Below are 16966 nucleotides of genomic sequence, written 5' to 3' on the forward strand. Positions count from 1 at the left end.
CACTGCACTGCCACAAAGCCTCGCCCACATCCTCTAAACCTTCGCCCCCTACCTGCCACTTGTGCAGGTGACGGTGGTTGACGGCGCCGAGCAAAGACCACGACCACAAGAGTGGGTGCGGCCATCCTGAAACGTCGCCGGTGCCTCGTGAGAACATCCTAGCTGCCGAGCCGCCAAGCCTGTCATGACCGCCGACTTGCTATAAGACAGACCTCGATACATGGGCAACGGCGTACCCTCGAACAACTCACACGCCTAGCCGCCATGCCCCTCGACGCAGCAGGCTACCCGCACCTCGTCGGCACGATCCTCAAGGCGGCCGCGCTCCCGCCCGCAACTTGGCTCGCGCTGCGCTCCTCAAGCCGGCAGATGCGCGAGCTCGCCACCGAGCAGCTCCTGCAACACGTGGCCATCACCACGCGGCCAGCGCCCGGCGGCGCGCTCGAGGTCGAGCTCCGCCTTCCGGTCGCGCCGTGGAGCGTGCTCCCCCTGCCCCCCGGGGCGCCAGACACGCCCGACGCGGCGAGGTGGCGCCTCGTGAAGCGGTACACGCGCGCGGCGGACATCTGTGGCCCTCGCGCGGGCAGCGGGGCGGGGGAGGGAACCGAGGCGGCCGATGCGTGGGTGCACGCCCTCCTCGCCTCCGTGCTGGCCGACGTCGCCACCATCCGGAGGGACGAGCCGCGCCGCGTCCCGCACGTAGGCCAGACGTGGGTCACCCACGTCGACCTCACGGACCAGCGATACCACGAGCACCCTGTGCTCGGGGACGAGTACTGGCCCGGCGACGACCCCATGGACCTGGACTACGACCCCGCGGCCGATAGCGATGTCGAGGCGGGGGCCGGGGGGGCTGACAGCGAGAGCGACCTCGACGGGGAGAACCTTGCCTGGGACGCCGATGACGAGCTGGCGCCCGAGGGCGCGGCTGAGCTCAAGACCGAATACTTTGTCCCCCAGGCGCCGGTGCGCATGACGCCCCGAGACGCGGTGCACTGGGGCCGGGGGAGCGCCATGATCCCGCTCCCGGTCAACGTGCAGCGCGCGGTCGTGCACCTGCGCTTCGACGGCGCGTCTCCCCTGCTCTCGTACGCGGGCCTGTGGCTCTTTCCCCTCGCGCATAGGGTGCGCGAGATCGTGCTCGTGCTCCACCCGTACGGCGAGACGCGCGAAGACTGGCCAGAGTACCTCGGGAGCTACTCGCTCGGGTGTCTGCGCGTCTTCCTCCTCCGCGCGCTCAACGACATCGCGGCCGGCGCCGACCTCACCGTCGTCGGCGCCGAGCGCTGCCACCCGGGCTACTTGCTCGCCGAGGAGCCGCTATACGAGATCCGGGAGAGGGCGCATATCTCGACGCTGAGGGGGGCCGCGCTCCGCCAGGCCCTGAAGGACGAGTACGCGCTCACGATCGGCTGCGATAACCGGTTCGGCGAGTGGTGCCGCGCCGGCCGGGGGGGCGTGCCGGCCCCGCTGGCGGAGGAGCTCGCCGCGCGCATAGAGGACGGGTCGCTCGAGGACGACGCCGTCGCCATTCCCTGCGCGTACAACCGCGAGAAGCTCAACCCCGGGCAGGGCGACTGGAGGCACCTCATCCCGCGGCACTACAGCTTTGTGTCGTTTGAGGACTGGGCTGCGTCGCTGCCGCCGGAGCGTCGGCTCGAGGCGGACACGTACGACGCGCTGTACGCCGGCGGGTTTCAGCTCGAGCCGTTCGACCTGTTCAGCTACGAGCGCCTCGCCGTGCTCCAGCGCGAGGAGGAGGCGTTCCTGCGGGAGGAGGCGGGGGCATGACGGGGGACGTATAGTGAATGCAGATGTAAGATGCCACTGCCGGTAGTAGGTGGCAGCCGCAGCAGCAGCCACGAGCAGCCCCGGCTCCCATCGGCCCAACGCACGCACGCCCGCCCGAAATGACTAACGCCCGCCACCCGCGCGGAGCCCGCCCTCCGTGCGGCTACTCTCGTCGGTGTCTTCTCGGCGGACGGCGGCCGCTCGGCGAGCCGAGGGCAGGGGCCAGGGGCAGGCGGCAACGGCGACATGTGATCGCGGTAGCGAATGGGCGGGCGGTGCTGCGGCGCTGCAGGGCGGATCGTTGACGTCGCTGACTGACCGACGTCGTGTCAGGCTGAGATTGCTCGCGTCTGACACCGGCTCGACGCGTGGAGAAAATCTCGTCGCCTCCACCGAGCGGACGTGGCTCCGCTCGCTACGAACACCGTCCATTGCCGCCGCCGTGGCTCTCGTCAGCCAATGCACCCACATTCCCCATCGCACCTGCCCGCGCAGGCGTATTTCCGGCCGGCGCTACATCCGCGACCGTCACCGCGGTGCCGCCATATAAAGACGCTGCTCCCCATCGCTCCCCCCCCTCCTCCCTCCCCACACTACCACCCCCCCACACACACACCATGGCCCCCCTCCGCGTCTCCATCCTCGGCACCGGCCTGTCGCTCCAGGCGTTCCACTACCCCCTCATCACGGCCCTGCCCGACAAGTTTGTGCTCCACTCTGTGCTGGAGCGCACCCCTCGCGGCAAGGCGCAGGAGGTCGCCGGGCCCGACATCAAGGTCGTGACGAGCATCGACGAGGTCGTCAACGACAAGGACGTCGACGTCGTCGTCATCTCGACGCCCAACAACACTCACTTTCCCTACGCAAAGGCCGCGCTCGAGGCCGGCAAGCACGTCATGGTCGAGAAGCCCGTCACCCCGACCGTTGAGGAGGCCGAGCAGCTCGCCGCACTCGCAAAGAGCAAGGGGCTCGTCTTCTGCGTGTACCAGAACCGCCGGTGGGACGCCGACTTCCTCACGCTGCAGAAGCTCATCAAGGAGGACAAGGTGGGTGGGGCGGCGTGTGAGAAGGGAGTGTGTTGCTGACGGCCCAGCTCGGCCCCATCCACGAGCTCACGTCGCGCTTCGACCGCTACCGCCCCCTGCCGGCGGGGCACGTCGCGGCGGGGTGGAAGGAGCTTCCGGGCAACCACAACGAGGCGATCTACAACCTCGGCTCGCACATCATCGACCAGGCCATCACGCTCTTCGGCGTCCCGGAGCGCGTCTTCAACCGCAACGTCGACCAGCGCGGCATTGGACTCGACGAGGCGGTGAGTCGTCCCTAGGCCCTAGGGCGGACCATACAGCCACTGACGCACGCCAGTTCGAGATGACGCTCTACTACCCGCCCCAGGCCGGCTCCAAGACGCCGCTGACGGTCAACCTCGGCGCGTCGATCCTCTCGTCCGTGCCCGAGCAGCTGCGCTACCTCGCCAAGGGCGGCCGCGGCTCGTACACAAAGTTCAGGCTCGACCCGCAGGAGCCGTTCCTGCGCGGCGGCAAGACTGTCGCCGACACGGGCTACGGCATCGAGCCCGAGTCAGCCTGGGGCTCGGTCGCGACGTTTGCTGACGGCGCGTGGGCGACCGAGAAGGTCAAGTCCGAGAACGGGTGGTACCCCGCCATCTATGAGAGCCTGTACGAGGCCGTCGAGGCCAAGGACCCGTCCCGGCTCGCCGTCAAGCCCGAGCAGGCCATCTGGACCATGAAGATTATCGAGCTCGGCAACCAGTCGAGCAGGGAGGGCCGGATCGTCGACGTCAAGAAGTAGATGTAGCATATGTATGGTAGTACACTGGGCCCTCAGAGCCACTGGGCCCACTTTGCCCGGAGGCGCGCCGCCACCTCGACGGGGTCGCCGACAGTCCCCCACGTCTCGCCCTCGCGCTCGCCCCAGCGCTCGGCCTGCCACTCCTTCTCGTACGCCTCGAGGCGGGCGCACCACGCGGGGTGGTCGTATGCGTCGGGAGGGGTTTCGAGCACTGCCGAGGTGTCAGCCCCGCCCCAAGCGATCTCCCAGCTGCCCAACTCACAGTACTCGGCAAACAGCTCCCAGCTGCGCGCGTACGCGGTCCCCACGACGCCGTGCCAGTGCTTGGCAGCGTACCGGTCCAGTCCCCAGGGGGTAGCGCTGCCGGTGCCCCAGAGCAGGATCTGGTTACGCGCGTCGAGCTCGAGCGCGTCGGCGTCGGCCTCGGTGGCGGCGTGCGCGCGCGCGGCGGCGATCCACGGCGCGAGGAGGTGGCGCTCGTTCGTGGCGAGCAGGGCGTCGACGTCGCGCAGGAGGTCGGCGATGAGCGCGGCCTGCGTGCGGATGCCGGCGGCGTCGCGCGCGTTCCAGGCACTGATGAGCGCGGTGTAGAACGGCACCCCGGCATTCAGGAGCGCCTGCCGCGCGACGTCGACGAGGTCGTAAAAGAAAGCGGGGGACGTGTTCTCCGCCGCCAGGAGGTGGTCGAGCGCGCGCACCACCCCCGCGGGGTCGTAGGGAATGATCGTGCCGAAGAAGTGGCCGCCCTTGCCGAGCATGCCCAAGGCGGGGACCATGTCAAAGACGGAGCGGTAGACGCCGTGTACACGCGCATCGTTGCTGCTGTAAGCCGAGGCCGCGAGCTCCGCCCACGCGGCGTGCGCGGGCGTGTCCCTCGCGCCAGGGGAGAGCTGGTACCGCCTCGCGACCCAGGCCCCGAGCCACGCGCCGAGGTCGGCGCCCTCGTCCCACCCGGCGTCGAGCGCGCGCTGGTACACGACCTCGTTCTGGTCCAGCCCCTCCGGTGCGAGCCCGATCCCGACGAGGTTGCCGCCGCGCTTTCGGGCGTCCGCCAGCCCGGCCGCGTACGCGTCGAGCGCGCCGAAGAGCCCGTGGTTCTGCCCGTAGTCGTGCAGCGTGCACCACACCCACCGCTTGCCGTGGTAGTTGGCGCTGCGGTCCCAGTAGGGCATGTGCTCTGCCGCGAGGTCGAGGATGAGCTGGGGCGTGAGCGGGGGGAGGGAGGGGGGGGGGGGGGAGGAAGTGGCGCCACATACATGCTCGTCCTGCGTCGTGCCGCTAAGGAAGCCCTGCACGGCCTCCGGCGGCCAGTGCGCCACGTCGTCGCGGAAGCACCACGCCTGCATGACCCACACGGCGTGCGGGTCGGCCGCCTTGAGCGAGTCCATGGTCGCGCGTGCGTTGGCCGCGAGGTAAGCCGGGTCCGTCGACGACGGGTGCAGCTCGTTGTACAGGTCGACCGCGTAGTGGTGCGACGTCCACCCGCCGTACAGCGCCTGCTGTTTGCGCAAGAAGGCGGCCTGCACCGTCGCGAAGCTGTCCCAGGTGGGCTCGAGCGCCGAGTTGCAGCTGTCTGCTTGTCAGCGGGGCACCTCCACCGACCCACACTCATCGGGCATGTCGTTCCACCGCGACGCGAGCAGGAACTCTGGCCCGCCGAGCTTGTCCTGCAGCGCGGCGGGCACGAAGCTGTCGTCAGCCGCCTTCGCACACCGCGACGTACCCGCTGAACCCTGGCAGCACTGGCGTCATGCCGAATGCCACCATCCTCGCGACGACCCGCTTCTGCAGCTCCCACTGCGCGGCGACGTACTCGAGGCTCACGCGCTGCGTCCACGACCCGTGCGTGTTGCCCATGTACATCCACGCCTTGAACCCCGCCGAGGGGAGGTACGTTAGGATGTCGGCGTCCTCGAGCCCAAAGTCGCGGAATACCTCGAGCCAGACGGCCTCCTGCCCGCCGACGGCGAGCGGCATCGTGATCCCGTGCAGGGCTGCCCAGTCGAGCAGGCGCTCCCACGCCGGCCAGTCGTAGTACGCGAGCGTGTAGCTGTGCGCGACAATGTTGAGGAAGTAGCGCACCTCGGCCCAGGCGCCGCCCGTCAGCTCGGCGTCGGCGATGCGCGGGGCAAGCGCGTCGGTGAACGTGTCGCCCGACCAGAACATGTCGCCGCCCAGCGTGCGGAGGTACGCGAGCAGGCCGCGCGAGAGGCCTGGCGTCGTCGCCGACGTGATGGTGACGTGCCCGCCGCGGGCTGAGACGGCGTACGCGTCGAACTTGTCGCTCTTAGCCGAGGGGTCAAGCACGAACGTGAACTTGTCGTGCATGCTGTGTGTGAGCGGAGTCGGGGGGGCGCACGCACGACGCGGGGAGGCGGCGCTCCACGAGCGCCTGGAGCGCGCCCGGGCCACTGGGCTCGGCGCCGACTGGTGTCCAAGGTGCTGGGGCTGTCATGGTCGTGGTCTTGATGAAGAGAAGACGCGCGCAGGCTTAAGAGTGGTCAAGCTCCCGACCTGTATCGCGCTCCCTACGCTCCCACTCGCCGTTTTGTCCGAGAGATCATGGATGGATCGGTGTCGACAGCCAAGCAAGCCGGAGCGCGGACCGAACTGTTACGTGGCCGACCGCACATTATCCGGTCGATTGCTGATCCGATTCGGCGCCGATCGGCCCGGCAGCAGTGATGGGCAGCGCTGCACCGCGCGCACGGGCAAGACGCCGCGGGGACGTGCATGCGTCGTGGGTGGTGGAGACAAGCTCGATGCTCCTGATCTGGTGCGTACTCTGCATGTGGAGATGCGTGGTGCGCACCGGGTTGTCGCGTAGCCGAGTGCTCCGGCTCGTCGGACAACTCGCCAGGTATATTAGTCCTCTGCACCCCGCCTGCTCGTCATCGTCTCGCTGTTCTCGGTTATCGGGCCCGTGCGCCCGATGCAGCGCTGCTACATGCATGCCTGTCGTGCTGCATGCACTGTGGCCTGCTCGCTCTGCGCGTCGCTCACTCTCACAATGTGCCATTTTCTGATATCGCCAGCATGGCGTCATCGGGCATCACCGACGCGCCGGCGTGTGGATTGTATTTCTTGGTTTGGCCGCGACTGATGCCACTACACATCCCCCCCCCTCTTCTTCAACCACCACCATGTCGGTCCAAGTAAACCGCACGCTCGGCGCCGCGCCCGCCGGCGAGACGGACGAGCAGCGCCTCGCGCGCGAGTTCAAGGCGCTCGCCTCGGGCCGCTCAGTCGTGTCCTACGGCGACCCGTACCTCTCGTTCGACGCGAGCGCCGAGCCGGCCCTCACCGACGACCTCGTCGCCAACCCCAAGGCGCACGGCTCGAGCATCCACGTCAACCCTCCCCGCCCGACGGCCGCGGGCGCCAAGTCGCCGTCCTACGGCCCGCTCTACCGTGGCCGGGACGACAACCCGCTCAGCGCGCCCATCTGGGACTTTCACATCTACTGGAAGGTAGGCACCCAGACTGCCCCGCTGACGGCAGCCAAACAACCTCGACGAGAAGGAGTACGCGCGCAAGCTGCACGCTGCGATTCGGCGCGAGTTCCCCGAGCTCCACGTCAAGCGCTTCTGGGAGGTGGCCATCGGACCCCACGTAGGTGTGTACCATGCCCACCGCTGACCCCAGCCCACGCCCATGTTCGAGGTCAACATCTTCAACACGGAGGAGCTGGGCGCCCTCTTCTCGTACGTGGTCGAGAACCGCGGGCCGCTGTCGTAGGTGTCGAACTGTGTCACCACCTGCTAAGCCCCAGCGTGCTCATCCACCCCAACACGGGCGAGTCGGCCGGCGACCACACGACGCGCGCGACGTGGCTCGGGCCCAAGATTGAGCTCGACGTCGCACCGCTGTACGCGTTTGACATCCGTCAGAAGGCCGCGCTCGACGCCAAGGCGGCGGCCAACGGCGCCAAGTAGGGACCCGAGTCTCATCATGTAGTATACCAACTCTACCGCGCCTGGAACTTCTGCCCCGCGAGCCACGCGCCGTCGATGACAAAGTTCTCGCCGGTCACGTACTGGTTCTGGCTGTCAGCTGCGCCACTCAACACCCACTTACGACGACGAGGCTGATGATGCACTGGGCGTAGTCTGTGGCCGTGCCGACGCGGCCGAACGGGATGCCGTACTCGTCCTTCCAGTGCTTCTCGTCGCCGCTCTTGTCGCCAAAGTCGGCGACCGACATGCCCTAGCAGGTGTCAGCCGAGTCGCGCACATCACCTACGCTGGGGAAGTAGCCCGGCGACACCGAGTTGACGCGGATTCCGAGCCCGCGGCGCGCAAACTCGGTCGCCTGCATCAGGCTCAGGTGGATCGTCGCCGCCTTGCTCGCGTTGTAGTTGAACTGGCCGCGCTGCGACGTGCGCGTCAGGCCCGAGAGCGACGCGATGTTGATCACGCTCCCCGGCTCGGGGAAGCCCGCGTCCTTCGCCGCCGCGAGCAGGGGGAGGAACGCGGCCGTCATGAAGAAGGGCGAGGATACGTGGATCGCGAAGAGGTCGCCCCTGGGCTCAGCACGGCCAGTCGCGTCGCACGCACCACTGCTCAAACGTCTCCTCCTCGAACATGGCCTTGCCGAGCGCCTCGGCAGTCTGGGGCTTGGAGTCGAGCTCTGCGCGGCCGAGGAAGACGCCGTGGTCTGGCGTGTCAGCTCCGCGGCCCCACCCACGCACTGTTGATGAGGACGTTGACAAACTTCTCGCGCGCGGCGACGTAGTCGCGCAGCGCCGCGATGCCGTCCTTGGTCGCGAGGTCGGCCTGCACGGCGATGATCTTGCCCTCGCCTGTCCGGGGCGTGAACCGCGCCGCCTCCTCGATCGGGCCGAGCCGCCGGCCGGTGATGTACACGCGCACGCCGTTCTCGGCCAGCGCCGTGGCCGTGACGAGGCCGAGGCCGGTGCCGCCGCCGGTGACTGCGGTGTGAGCGGGGTCAGAGGAGAGGCTTACCGATCGCGACGCGGCCCGACACGCTGAAGAGCTTGGACACGTCGAGCGCGTCGCCGCTGATGCTCTGGTGCAGGGAGAGGGAGGAGGCCATGGTGGGTGGGGGTTGTTACGATGCCTGTCCCACATCTCCACATGTATACCCCGCGCCCAGCCCCACCCCGCGCTGCATCGCTCCGGCCCCGCAGCAGCCCATCTCGGCAACCATGCTACGGAGCGATGGCACCGCGGATGATGCGCTCCGCTCTGGCGCTCGGCGTCATCCTGCGGAACGGCGCGATCCGAGGCCGGAGAGCGGGCGCCACTCCGCTGATCAACTGCGGGTCGGCCGTGCGCTGCCCGCCACTGTCGGCAGCCTGTCTCCCGATGCCCAAGGCCTGCGCCGTCTTCCCCCCTCCCCTCCCCGCCCCCTTCCCCCCCCCCCCCGCCGCGAACAAGATACGGGGCAGGTCTTGCTGGACTTGCTCAGCACGGCGCACGGAGGGCAGTGCGCCGTGCGCGCCGAGATGGAGGGGACGCCGGCGGGGCGGGGTTGAGCGCCGCGCCGACGCGGGTCGATCGCCCCGACGGTCGTGCTGTCGCAGCCGAGTGCCTCGCTCTCGGTGGCGCGTATAAGAAGAGAAGAGGTAGCACACCCCGCGCAGCTCCCCCCGCGATTAGTCAGACGCTGCACTGATGAATGGGTAAACGAGTCGAGGTCTGGAACACCTTGGCGACAGAGTCGTTTTCCGCCTCAGGGGCTGGTCGCCAGCCCGGCGGCAGGCGATGAGCCGATATACCGAGACTGCGAGCAGCTGTTTTCTCCCACTGACAACGCAACCCACCACCCATGCGCGCACAGCGACGCCCCTCGCCGTCGCGCTCGCCGTCGCCGACCAGCAGCCCCGAAGATGCGCACAGGCGCAAGCGGAGCCGCATCCCCGTGGCCTGCCTCCCGTGCCGTACGTCCTCCCCCCCGGCGCCGCTGACGCCAGGCTCCCGCAAGCAGTCGTGTACCGGCGGCCACCCGTGCCTGCGGTGCGAGCACGACGGCCGCGCGTGCAGCTACGGCGAGAAGGAGGCCAAGACGCCGCTGACGCGCCAGCGCATGACGGCGCTCGAGGAGCGGTGAGGTGCGGCTTGGGGCAAGGCTGACGGCCAGGATCGCACAGTACGACGCGCTCTGGTCCGGCGTGTTTGCGCGGTACGACTTTGACGCTGCGTGCGCGGACTTTGAGGCGCGCGGGCCCGAGGCCGTTCTGGCCAAGCTTGCCGCGCTGCACCTTGGCGGCTCGGCGGCGGCGCCAATTGCGGAGCAGCGCCGCGTGACGCCGCAATCTCCGCCGCGGCGTGCACCGGCACTGCCCGACGGCGACAGCAGCGAAGACGACGACGACGAGCCCGCCACGCTGCCCCCGACCCGTGCGGCCTCACCGGCGGCCGTGCCGCTCCTCATCGAGCCGGAAGAGACGTACAACTACGAGTGGGCCGAGGACGCGGGGGTCGCGCCGCGCGATGACGCGGGCATGGGGTCCATGATCCACGGGCGGGGCACGTCGTACTTTGGCCTGTCTAGCGGCGCGGCGTTCCTCAACGCGATCCACAAGCTGACGCCTGGGCGGGTCGCCGGCGTGTCGCCCGTCCAGGCGAGCGAGCACGCCGCGGCCGGCATGATCCTCGGCGACCCGTGGTGCAGCTCGGCGTCCCCGCACGACTGGGACTCGCCCTGCGCCGCGACCGTCGCTATCCCGCCCTACTCTGAGGTGCGGGGCTACGTCGACGGCTACTTCAAGTACTTCCACCCGATCACGACCATCGTGCACGAGCCGACCGTGCGCGCGCAGGTCACTGGCGCGCTCCGCATCCCCGCCAAGCCCGGCACCGAGGTGCTCCTCAACATGGTGTTCGCGATGGGCGCGCTCGACTCGGGCACGAGCGCGCAGAGCGCCGACGGGAACAAGTACTACCTCGTCGCGCGACGCGCGCTCCAGCGCGACATCCTCGAGGGCGGGACGCTGGCCCTCGTCCAGGGCCTCGCCATCATGCCAAACTATCTCCAGCGGTCCGGGCGCCCGAACGCAGGCTACATGTGCCTCGGGTGGGCGTTGCGCATGGCCATGACGCTGGGGCTGCACACGCCCGTCACGTCGCCGCGGTGCACGCCGTTCGAGCGCGAGATGCGGCTGCGCGTCTGGTGGGCCGTGGTCACGATGGAGGCGGGCTGCTCGGTGACGTTTGGCCGCCCGCACCCCGCCGGCGCGTTCCAGCTCGACGCGGCACCCCTCCCGATCAACTGCGACGACGAGCACCTGACGGTCGGGAGCGCGGCCGCGCCGGAAAACGTAGAGGGCGTGACGCTCTACTCTGCCCTCGTGGTCCAGTCGCGCCTCGCCCGCGTCACCTGCGCGCTCGTCGACCGCATCCTCCACTCCAACCCCGCCCCGGCTGTGCACGAGCTGAGGAAGTACGACCGGCGCATTGTGAGCGTGCTCGAGGCCATGCCAGAGTACATGCGCTCGGCGCCACCAGGCCCATACTGCCTGGCGATGCTCGTGCAGCGCTGGCGCGCGCGGGATATCCGCGCGATCCTCTACCGCCCCCTGCTGCTCGGAGCGGCGTGGGGCAACCGGACCGGCCTGAGCCGCGACGTGCTCGACGCGATAGAGTAGGTGCGCGGCGTTGGCCCCTCTGACACGCAGGATATGCCGCTCCCTCGCGGTCGAGAACGCGCAGGATATCGCCCAGTTCATGGCAGACACGGACGACTCGTCGCGCTGCACAGAGTGGTATGCCATCTACTTTGCCTTCCAGGCGGCCCTCACGCTGCTGCTGAGTGTGGTCGCCGAGCCCGACCACCCGTCGACCGCGCTCTGGCGCCAGGTCATCATCTCGACCGCCGCGTGGTTTCAGCAGTGCCGCTCGATGACTTCGGTGAGTACCGCGGCGTGGCGCTGCTGACGGCAGCTCGGCGCAAGCTACGCCCGCGTGCTCGAGAACGTGTTGGGCGCCATCGCGACCCCGCACTCGGCCGAGGCGGCCGGCCTGGCCGGGCTGCAGAGCCTGCTGTCCTCGTGGGCGGCGCCCGACGCCACCGTGCAGGACGGCAACGAGCTGGGCTTCGACATGGACCGCTACTGGCTCGAGATTTGGGGCCTGACGTCGGGGATCGGTGCGAGCTTGGACACTGCGATCGACGAGGCGGGCTTGGCGCCGGTGCCGCCGGTGCCGGCGCAGCAGGCGCCACAGCCGGACATGTAGTGTATGTAGTATCTTATCTGTACTAATGTATTTGGCTCGGTAACGATGCTCCTCCTTAGCTGCAGCAGACATCCCAGGCGATGGATGCATCTAGGCCGAGCCCGCCTAAAACGCCTGGTCGATCATCCACCCGCCGTCGATGAGGTGCTCAGCGCCGGTGACGTACGAGTTTGTCGCCAGACTCAGAATCGCGCCGGCGTACTCGCGCGCGTTGCCCGGCCGGCCGAACGGGATGCCCCACTGGTTCTTAAACTCGGCCGTGTGCGCCTCCGAGCCCGTGTTGGACTCGTTGGGGATGACGGTCATGCCCTAGGTGTGGGTCAGCGTGCTCCCCCCACCCCCACCACCACCCCCAGCTTACTCACGCTCGGGAAGTAGCCCGGCAGCACCGTGTTGACGCGGATGCCGAAGCCTGCGCGCGCGAACTCTGTCGCGAGCTGGTGGCTCAGGCTGAGGGTTGCGGCCCTGTTGGGTCAGCAAAGCTCCTCTCCCCCTCCCCCCCACTCCCCACACGGTACCCACTTCGACGCGTTGTAGTTGAACTGGCCGCGCTGCGACGTGATGGTCACGCCCGACATGCTGCTGATGTTGATAATGTTGCCCGGCTCCCCGAACCCGCCCTTGCTCTTGGCCGCCGCGAGGAGCGGGAGGAAGGCAAACGACGTAAAGTAGTAGCTTGCCGAGTTGATGCGGTACGTCGAGAGCCAGGTATCAAACTCCTCGCCGTCGAACATGTGGGCCGAGAGCGCCTCGGGCGTCTGCGCGACGGCCGTGATGTCGGTCGCGCCCTGGCTCACGCCGTGGTTATTGACGAGGAGGTTGACGAATGTCTCGTGTGCGCCGACGGCGGCGACGAGCTCTGGCGGGGCGTCAGCTGATTGATCCCAGCACTCCCCCCTCCCCCGAACCAGACCCACTCTTGATCCCCTCCTTGGTGCTCACGTCAGCCGGCACCGCGACGATCGCTCCCCCTCCGGCATCCTTGCGCGCGGCAAACGCCCGCGCCGCCTCGTCGAGCGGCTCGGCCCGCCGGCCAGTGATGTACACCTTCGCGCCGTTCTCGGCCAAAGCGAGCGCGGTGACCAGCCCGAGGCCGGTGCCGCCGCCCGTCACGACGGCGACCCAGCCGCGCACGGCGAAGAGCTGCTCGGCCTTGAGGCTGCTGCCGGGGCCGGAGAGGGCGGTGATGAGCGCGGTCGCGGACATTGTGGGTGTGGGTGGAGAGATAGCACGCACAGCAGCTTATGTAGTGCTCCTGTTGTGGGGTAGCGGGGTCGCTGCCGCTCCTCGTAGGCTCGTCGGGAGGGAGGCTGCCGACGCTCCACCGGCCCACAGTCTCCCGCCCGCCGGCACGCGGAGCCGGCGGCAAGTTGTGGCACCAGGCAGAGCCGTTATCGATATCCTCGGCCTACCCCATGCACTCTCACGTATGTACGTGTGCATGGATTCTCTCGCCGACATAGGGCCGCAGCCGGACGCGGTGGTCCGCGCGCCGGACCGCACCCCGCCGCCTTGTGCTGTGCTCCGTGGCCGCAGCGACTTGCTGGCTGGTGTGTCTCTGTGCTCCGAGGCCGCGACGACGTGCACACCGGTCATACAAGGGCTCCGTGGGGCAGCTTTGATGACCCCACCACGCCGTACCCGCGTTCGGTATCTTCCTCGGTGCCCCGCGGCCTTCGGAGGCTTCCTACGAGCGGAGGGAATGCGCCGATGGGTGGGGCATGGCGTGGGGAGGCAACCAACGACCCCAGGACTCAAACCCAACGTCTTGTGGATCTACGGCGGGTGCTACTACGCTGCCTTCGTGTTCGCCTACTTCGTGAGCCCGTGCGTTGGGCCCGCCACTAACCCCAGATGATCCCCGAGACAACCCAGCTTACACCCAAGCAGATCGACCTGCTGAGGCCCAACGCGACGCCGCGCACCTCGCCCACGTACCGCCGCTACATTCTCGAGAAGGACACCCGCCAGCACCAACCCGGTGGCGGGGATGTTACCAAGCCAGGGACCGAGAACGTCGAGAAGGCGGCGAGGTAGGGGCCGTGGGGCAGCGCGGCAGTGGGGAAGAAGCCAACGGCGATGACCAAGAACCCAGTAAGATGTATCACGCTCTCTTCAAAGTCGTGGGGTGCCAGTCGTGGGGTGCCCACCCCCAGTTGCCTCGTTCTGCCCGGATAAGTAGTCGAGCCAAACACGTCGGCATGCAACGACAATGCCGTCCACCCCCAACACGCCCCACTCGGACAACGCCTCAGACCCCAGCCTCTACCTCTCCTCCACGCGCCGTTTGACATCCTCAACCCGTTCATCCGGCTGGGGTGGCTCGGGCGCAAGTACAGACGCAGGGATGGCTGTGCGCTGGCCGGCCGTGCCGGGGTTGGGGTCATACCTGACGTACCTACCACCGCCCCACTCAAGTCTGCTCCCCAAGACACCGTCCTCGCCACCCAGTCTCGGTGTAGATAAGTAGCCCAAGCCCATCGATGTAACCCGTTCCGCCCCCAACCCCCCGCGCCACCCACCCACTTCACAATGACCGACGAGATGATCGAAGTGATCCCCATGATGATGATGGTCATCCTGATCGCTGCGCCCTTCTGGATAGCCGGAAGGATCATCACGTGGCCCGTCCGCGCGCCCTACAATGCCATCGAGAAGCGCATTGAGAAAAGACGACGGAAGAAGCGGGAGAAGATGCGGGCCGCGTCGCACGCGGAGAACGCGAGGAGGGGGGGCTGGCATAATCACAATGGACCGATACCCTAGTGACGAGCCGTGGTCAGAGAACGAGTTGGACGGGGATCGTTGTGTAGTATCTAGGCTGTCGAGAGCATGTCAGAGGTTCCGGGATAGAGTGGCGTCGAGCCGGTGGCAAGTTCCGCGGAGAAGGGGCGAGTCAGTCGTTGAAAACCCAGGAGTCTCCAGCTGCCAATACATGCCCATGGCCTGCTACCTAGCTCCCGGAGGCAGAGGCGGCAACGGGTGCTCGCCCGACGGACAGGGGTGCCCACCCGCCGGATGCGGGGTTGGGAAGGCGACGCGCCCCGCGGGGTCGAAGTAGTCCGGGTCCCGGTGGCGGGGGAACGCTGGCGTGCCCGCTCCGTCGTGCGCCTCGGCGAGCGCAGCGTGCACGTGTTCCCGCCCGCCGAGGGAATGCCCCGTCCCCACCGGGGCCGGGGGCCGTCCCGCCGCCGACGCCGGCGCCGTCGTCCACTCGACCGGCAACGTCGCGGGCGCGCCGCCGCCGAGCGCCCTAAACGCGTACGCCAGCACCACGCCGTCGCGGAGCACGCGCTCCCACAGCTCGAATGTCTCACCGAGGATCGTGTTCGCGGGATAGTCCTTCAGCAGGGGCTCGAGCGCGGCGAGCGCGGCGCGGTGCCGCCCATTCCCGGCGTCCGTGAAGCCCGCGAGCGCGACCAGGTCGGTCATGGGCGCCGTCTCGCGCCCGTCGAGCACGATGGCGCCCGGGGCGGGCTTGGGGTCCTTGTGCTTGTGCCTCCCGAACAGGCTGTGCTTGTGTTCGTGCTCGTCGGCCTTCGTCTCGACCGGGATCCCGACGGCCACGCCGAAGCTCTGCTGCACGTAGCCCCACGCGTCGAGCAGGTCGAGCGCCGTCATGTCGGCCGCGTCGTACCGCGACTCGGCTTGCGCCCGCTCGCCCAGGCGCGAGAGGTTGTGCTCGGCGATCAGGTGCCGGTGCAGGTGGCCGGGGAGGAAGGCGGCGACTGCCGCGGGAGACGTGAGCAGGGCCTGTACCCCAGCGAGCTGGTCATCTGGGGCGTCAGCGGCCGTATGCGGGGCCGAAGAGCTCAGTGTTGTTGGCAGGACTAGCCAGCCCACGTGAAGCCGCTCCTGCACCGCCCTCGCCCCGGCTTGGGGAAGGCTTGGCATTGGCGCCGTGGTTCAACTCACCACCTAGCAAAGGCCAGAAGTGCGGCCGCTGTCCCGAGCTGAACGAGTGACTTGAGTCCATGGAGGTGGTGAGGTGGGTAGGGCAACATTGCGAGCTATAGATCCAGCCTGTATGCATGCGTCGTCGTTTGACGCGTCGTAGTGAGCCTAATAAGTCGCGTTTCACCTCCTCCCCGCGCCGCGCGGCATATGTATGGCCGCCATATGGATACATATGGTCGTGATGACGTTATGCCACGCGACGGGATCGTCCGCCGGTAAGGTGGAGTCCGAGGCTGTGCTTGTTGATGCTTGGCACTTCTCGACGTCCAACCATAAATACCTACATCAAGCATACAAAGCCAAGCCCAACAACAAGCAGCAGCACCAAACACCTCATTGACCACAGGCAGCCATGTCAGACCCCGTCGTAACCACCTCCAAATCCCCCTTCTCGCGCCTCTTCGGCTCCAAGCCCAACCCCGACCTCGACTACGTCGAGGGGCAGGGCTTCGACCGGAAAAAGGCCAAGCGCGTGCTCGACTCGTACGAGGGCGACGTCAACAAGGCCCTCGGCAAGCTCAGACACGACACACACGCAACCGATGCCGACGGCAAGCCGCTCGACAACTTCCCCTACGCCCCCGGCTGCGCCATCTGCGCCGCGCGCGCTGCCAACGACGCGGCCGCCGCTGATAACCGCGCACACGACCCCACGCACATCTTCTGGGACACGGAGAAGAACAGGGTCCAGTACCGCGAGGGCTGTGACATCTGCGCCCGGATCAGCAGTCAAGGCAGCCAGGACAACATCCCTGTCAACATGGGGCCATACCAGCTGCCGACATTCGAAGGGGGGGCTGCATGGTGACGTACGGGGGCGGGGCGGAGGCAACGAGAAGTCACAGTATGCAACGACAGTAGTAATGCCCGCGGTAAGCGAGGAAGCGGCAGTCGTCTGTGGCCAACTGCAAAGGTCACGCGCCAAATTGCGATGGGAGTTCGACTGCAGCGCCGTCTTGCAAGGTTGAGCCTCAGCCGATGGCACCCGACCTCGACTACATCGCGGACGAGCACGCGGACGCGACCCATCTCTATTGAAGGACAAGAGGTGCCCCAGGAGGACTAGCAGACGAACGCGGGCCACTTCCGTTGGCGTCCGAACATTGCTACGCCGTCTGAACATTGCTGCGCCATCTTGAACATTGCTGCGCCACCCGTCCAACCTCTCAGTCAAACACACAGGCACCGTACCGTAGAACCTTGTCGGA

The 16966-nt window shown here is 68.0% G+C and overlaps 11 protein-coding genes across 11 annotated transcripts; 7 read left to right on the forward strand and 4 right to left on the reverse strand.

The window, feature by feature from the left end:
- Positions 1 to 264: 264 nt before the first annotated feature.
- Q8F55_005138 (uncharacterized protein) lies at positions 265 to 1791 on the forward strand (the record flags this gene model as incomplete). The annotated part of the gene is made up of 1 exon (XM_069353632.1): positions 265 to 1791. One exon carries the CDS (start codon positions 265 to 267, stop codon positions 1789 to 1791), a length of 1527 nt encoding a protein of 508 aa, XP_069208274.1.
- A 617-nt stretch (positions 1792 to 2408) lies between these two features.
- Q8F55_005139 (uncharacterized protein) lies at positions 2409 to 3603 on the forward strand (the record flags this gene model as incomplete). The annotated part of the gene is made up of 3 exons (XM_069353633.1): positions 2409 to 2837; positions 2885 to 3103; positions 3157 to 3603. The coding sequence occupies 3 exons, from the start codon at positions 2409 to 2411 to the stop codon at positions 3601 to 3603; spliced, it is 1095 nt and encodes a 364-aa protein (XP_069208275.1).
- Positions 3604 to 3635: 32 nt separating this feature from the next.
- Q8F55_005140 (uncharacterized protein) lies at positions 3636 to 6058 on the reverse strand (the record flags this gene model as incomplete). Its single annotated transcript, XM_069353634.1, has 6 exons — positions 3636 to 3814; positions 3866 to 4802; positions 4860 to 5176; positions 5210 to 5292; positions 5327 to 5932; positions 5967 to 6058. The coding sequence occupies 6 exons, from the start codon at positions 6056 to 6058 to the stop codon at positions 3636 to 3638; spliced, it is 2214 nt and encodes a 737-aa protein (XP_069208276.1).
- Positions 6059 to 6746: 688 nt separating this feature from the next.
- Q8F55_005141 (uncharacterized protein) lies at positions 6747 to 7538 on the forward strand (the record flags this gene model as incomplete). The annotated part of the gene is made up of 4 exons (XM_069353635.1): positions 6747 to 7073; positions 7105 to 7215; positions 7249 to 7337; positions 7376 to 7538. The coding sequence occupies 4 exons, from the start codon at positions 6747 to 6749 to the stop codon at positions 7536 to 7538; spliced, it is 690 nt and encodes a 229-aa protein (XP_069208277.1).
- A 32-nt stretch (positions 7539 to 7570) lies between these two features.
- Positions 7571 to 8658, reverse strand: Q8F55_005142 (uncharacterized protein; the record flags this gene model as incomplete). Its single annotated transcript, XM_069353636.1, has 6 exons — positions 7571 to 7645; positions 7681 to 7809; positions 7846 to 8125; positions 8160 to 8259; positions 8294 to 8533; positions 8568 to 8658. 6 exons carry the CDS (start codon positions 8656 to 8658, stop codon positions 7571 to 7573), a joined length of 915 nt encoding a protein of 304 aa, XP_069208278.1.
- Positions 8659 to 9393: 735 nt separating this feature from the next.
- Positions 9394 to 11801, forward strand: Q8F55_005143 (uncharacterized protein; the record flags this gene model as incomplete). Its single annotated transcript, XM_069353637.1, has 5 exons — positions 9394 to 9505; positions 9539 to 9671; positions 9706 to 11208; positions 11243 to 11474; positions 11508 to 11801. 5 exons carry the CDS (start codon positions 9394 to 9396, stop codon positions 11799 to 11801), a joined length of 2274 nt encoding a protein of 757 aa, XP_069208279.1.
- Positions 11802 to 11906: 105 nt separating this feature from the next.
- Q8F55_005144 (uncharacterized protein) lies at positions 11907 to 13007 on the reverse strand (the record flags this gene model as incomplete). Its single annotated transcript, XM_069353638.1, has 4 exons — positions 11907 to 12110; positions 12167 to 12266; positions 12324 to 12660; positions 12719 to 13007. 4 exons carry the CDS (start codon positions 13005 to 13007, stop codon positions 11907 to 11909), a joined length of 930 nt encoding a protein of 309 aa, XP_069208280.1.
- A 504-nt stretch (positions 13008 to 13511) lies between these two features.
- SNF3_1 (Plasma membrane low glucose sensor) lies at positions 13512 to 13838 on the forward strand (the record flags this gene model as incomplete). The annotated part of the gene is made up of 3 exons (XM_069353639.1): positions 13512 to 13515; positions 13553 to 13620; positions 13656 to 13838. The coding sequence occupies 3 exons, from the start codon at positions 13512 to 13514 to the stop codon at positions 13836 to 13838; spliced, it is 255 nt and encodes an 84-aa protein (XP_069208281.1).
- A 495-nt stretch (positions 13839 to 14333) lies between these two features.
- On the forward strand, positions 14334 to 14567 carry Q8F55_005146 (uncharacterized protein; the record flags this gene model as incomplete). Its single annotated transcript, XM_069353640.1, has 1 exon — positions 14334 to 14567. The coding sequence occupies one exon, from the start codon at positions 14334 to 14336 to the stop codon at positions 14565 to 14567; it is 234 nt and encodes a 77-aa protein (XP_069208282.1).
- A 183-nt stretch (positions 14568 to 14750) lies between these two features.
- Positions 14751 to 15777, reverse strand: Q8F55_005147 (uncharacterized protein; the record flags this gene model as incomplete). The annotated part of the gene is made up of 2 exons (XM_069353641.1): positions 14751 to 15577; positions 15717 to 15777. The coding sequence occupies 2 exons, from the start codon at positions 15775 to 15777 to the stop codon at positions 14751 to 14753; spliced, it is 888 nt and encodes a 295-aa protein (XP_069208283.1).
- A 333-nt stretch (positions 15778 to 16110) lies between these two features.
- Q8F55_005148 (uncharacterized protein) lies at positions 16111 to 16566 on the forward strand (the record flags this gene model as incomplete). Its single annotated transcript, XM_069353642.1, has 1 exon — positions 16111 to 16566. One exon carries the CDS (start codon positions 16111 to 16113, stop codon positions 16564 to 16566), a length of 456 nt encoding a protein of 151 aa, XP_069208284.1.
- Positions 16567 to 16966: the final 400 nt, after the last annotated feature.

This window comes from Vanrija albida (genome assembly GCF_041260175.1).
Source record: "Vanrija albida strain AlHP1 chromosome Unknown contig_4, whole genome shotgun sequence".
Lineage (NCBI taxonomy): Eukaryota > Fungi > Basidiomycota > Tremellomycetes > Trichosporonales > Trichosporonaceae > Vanrija > Vanrija albida.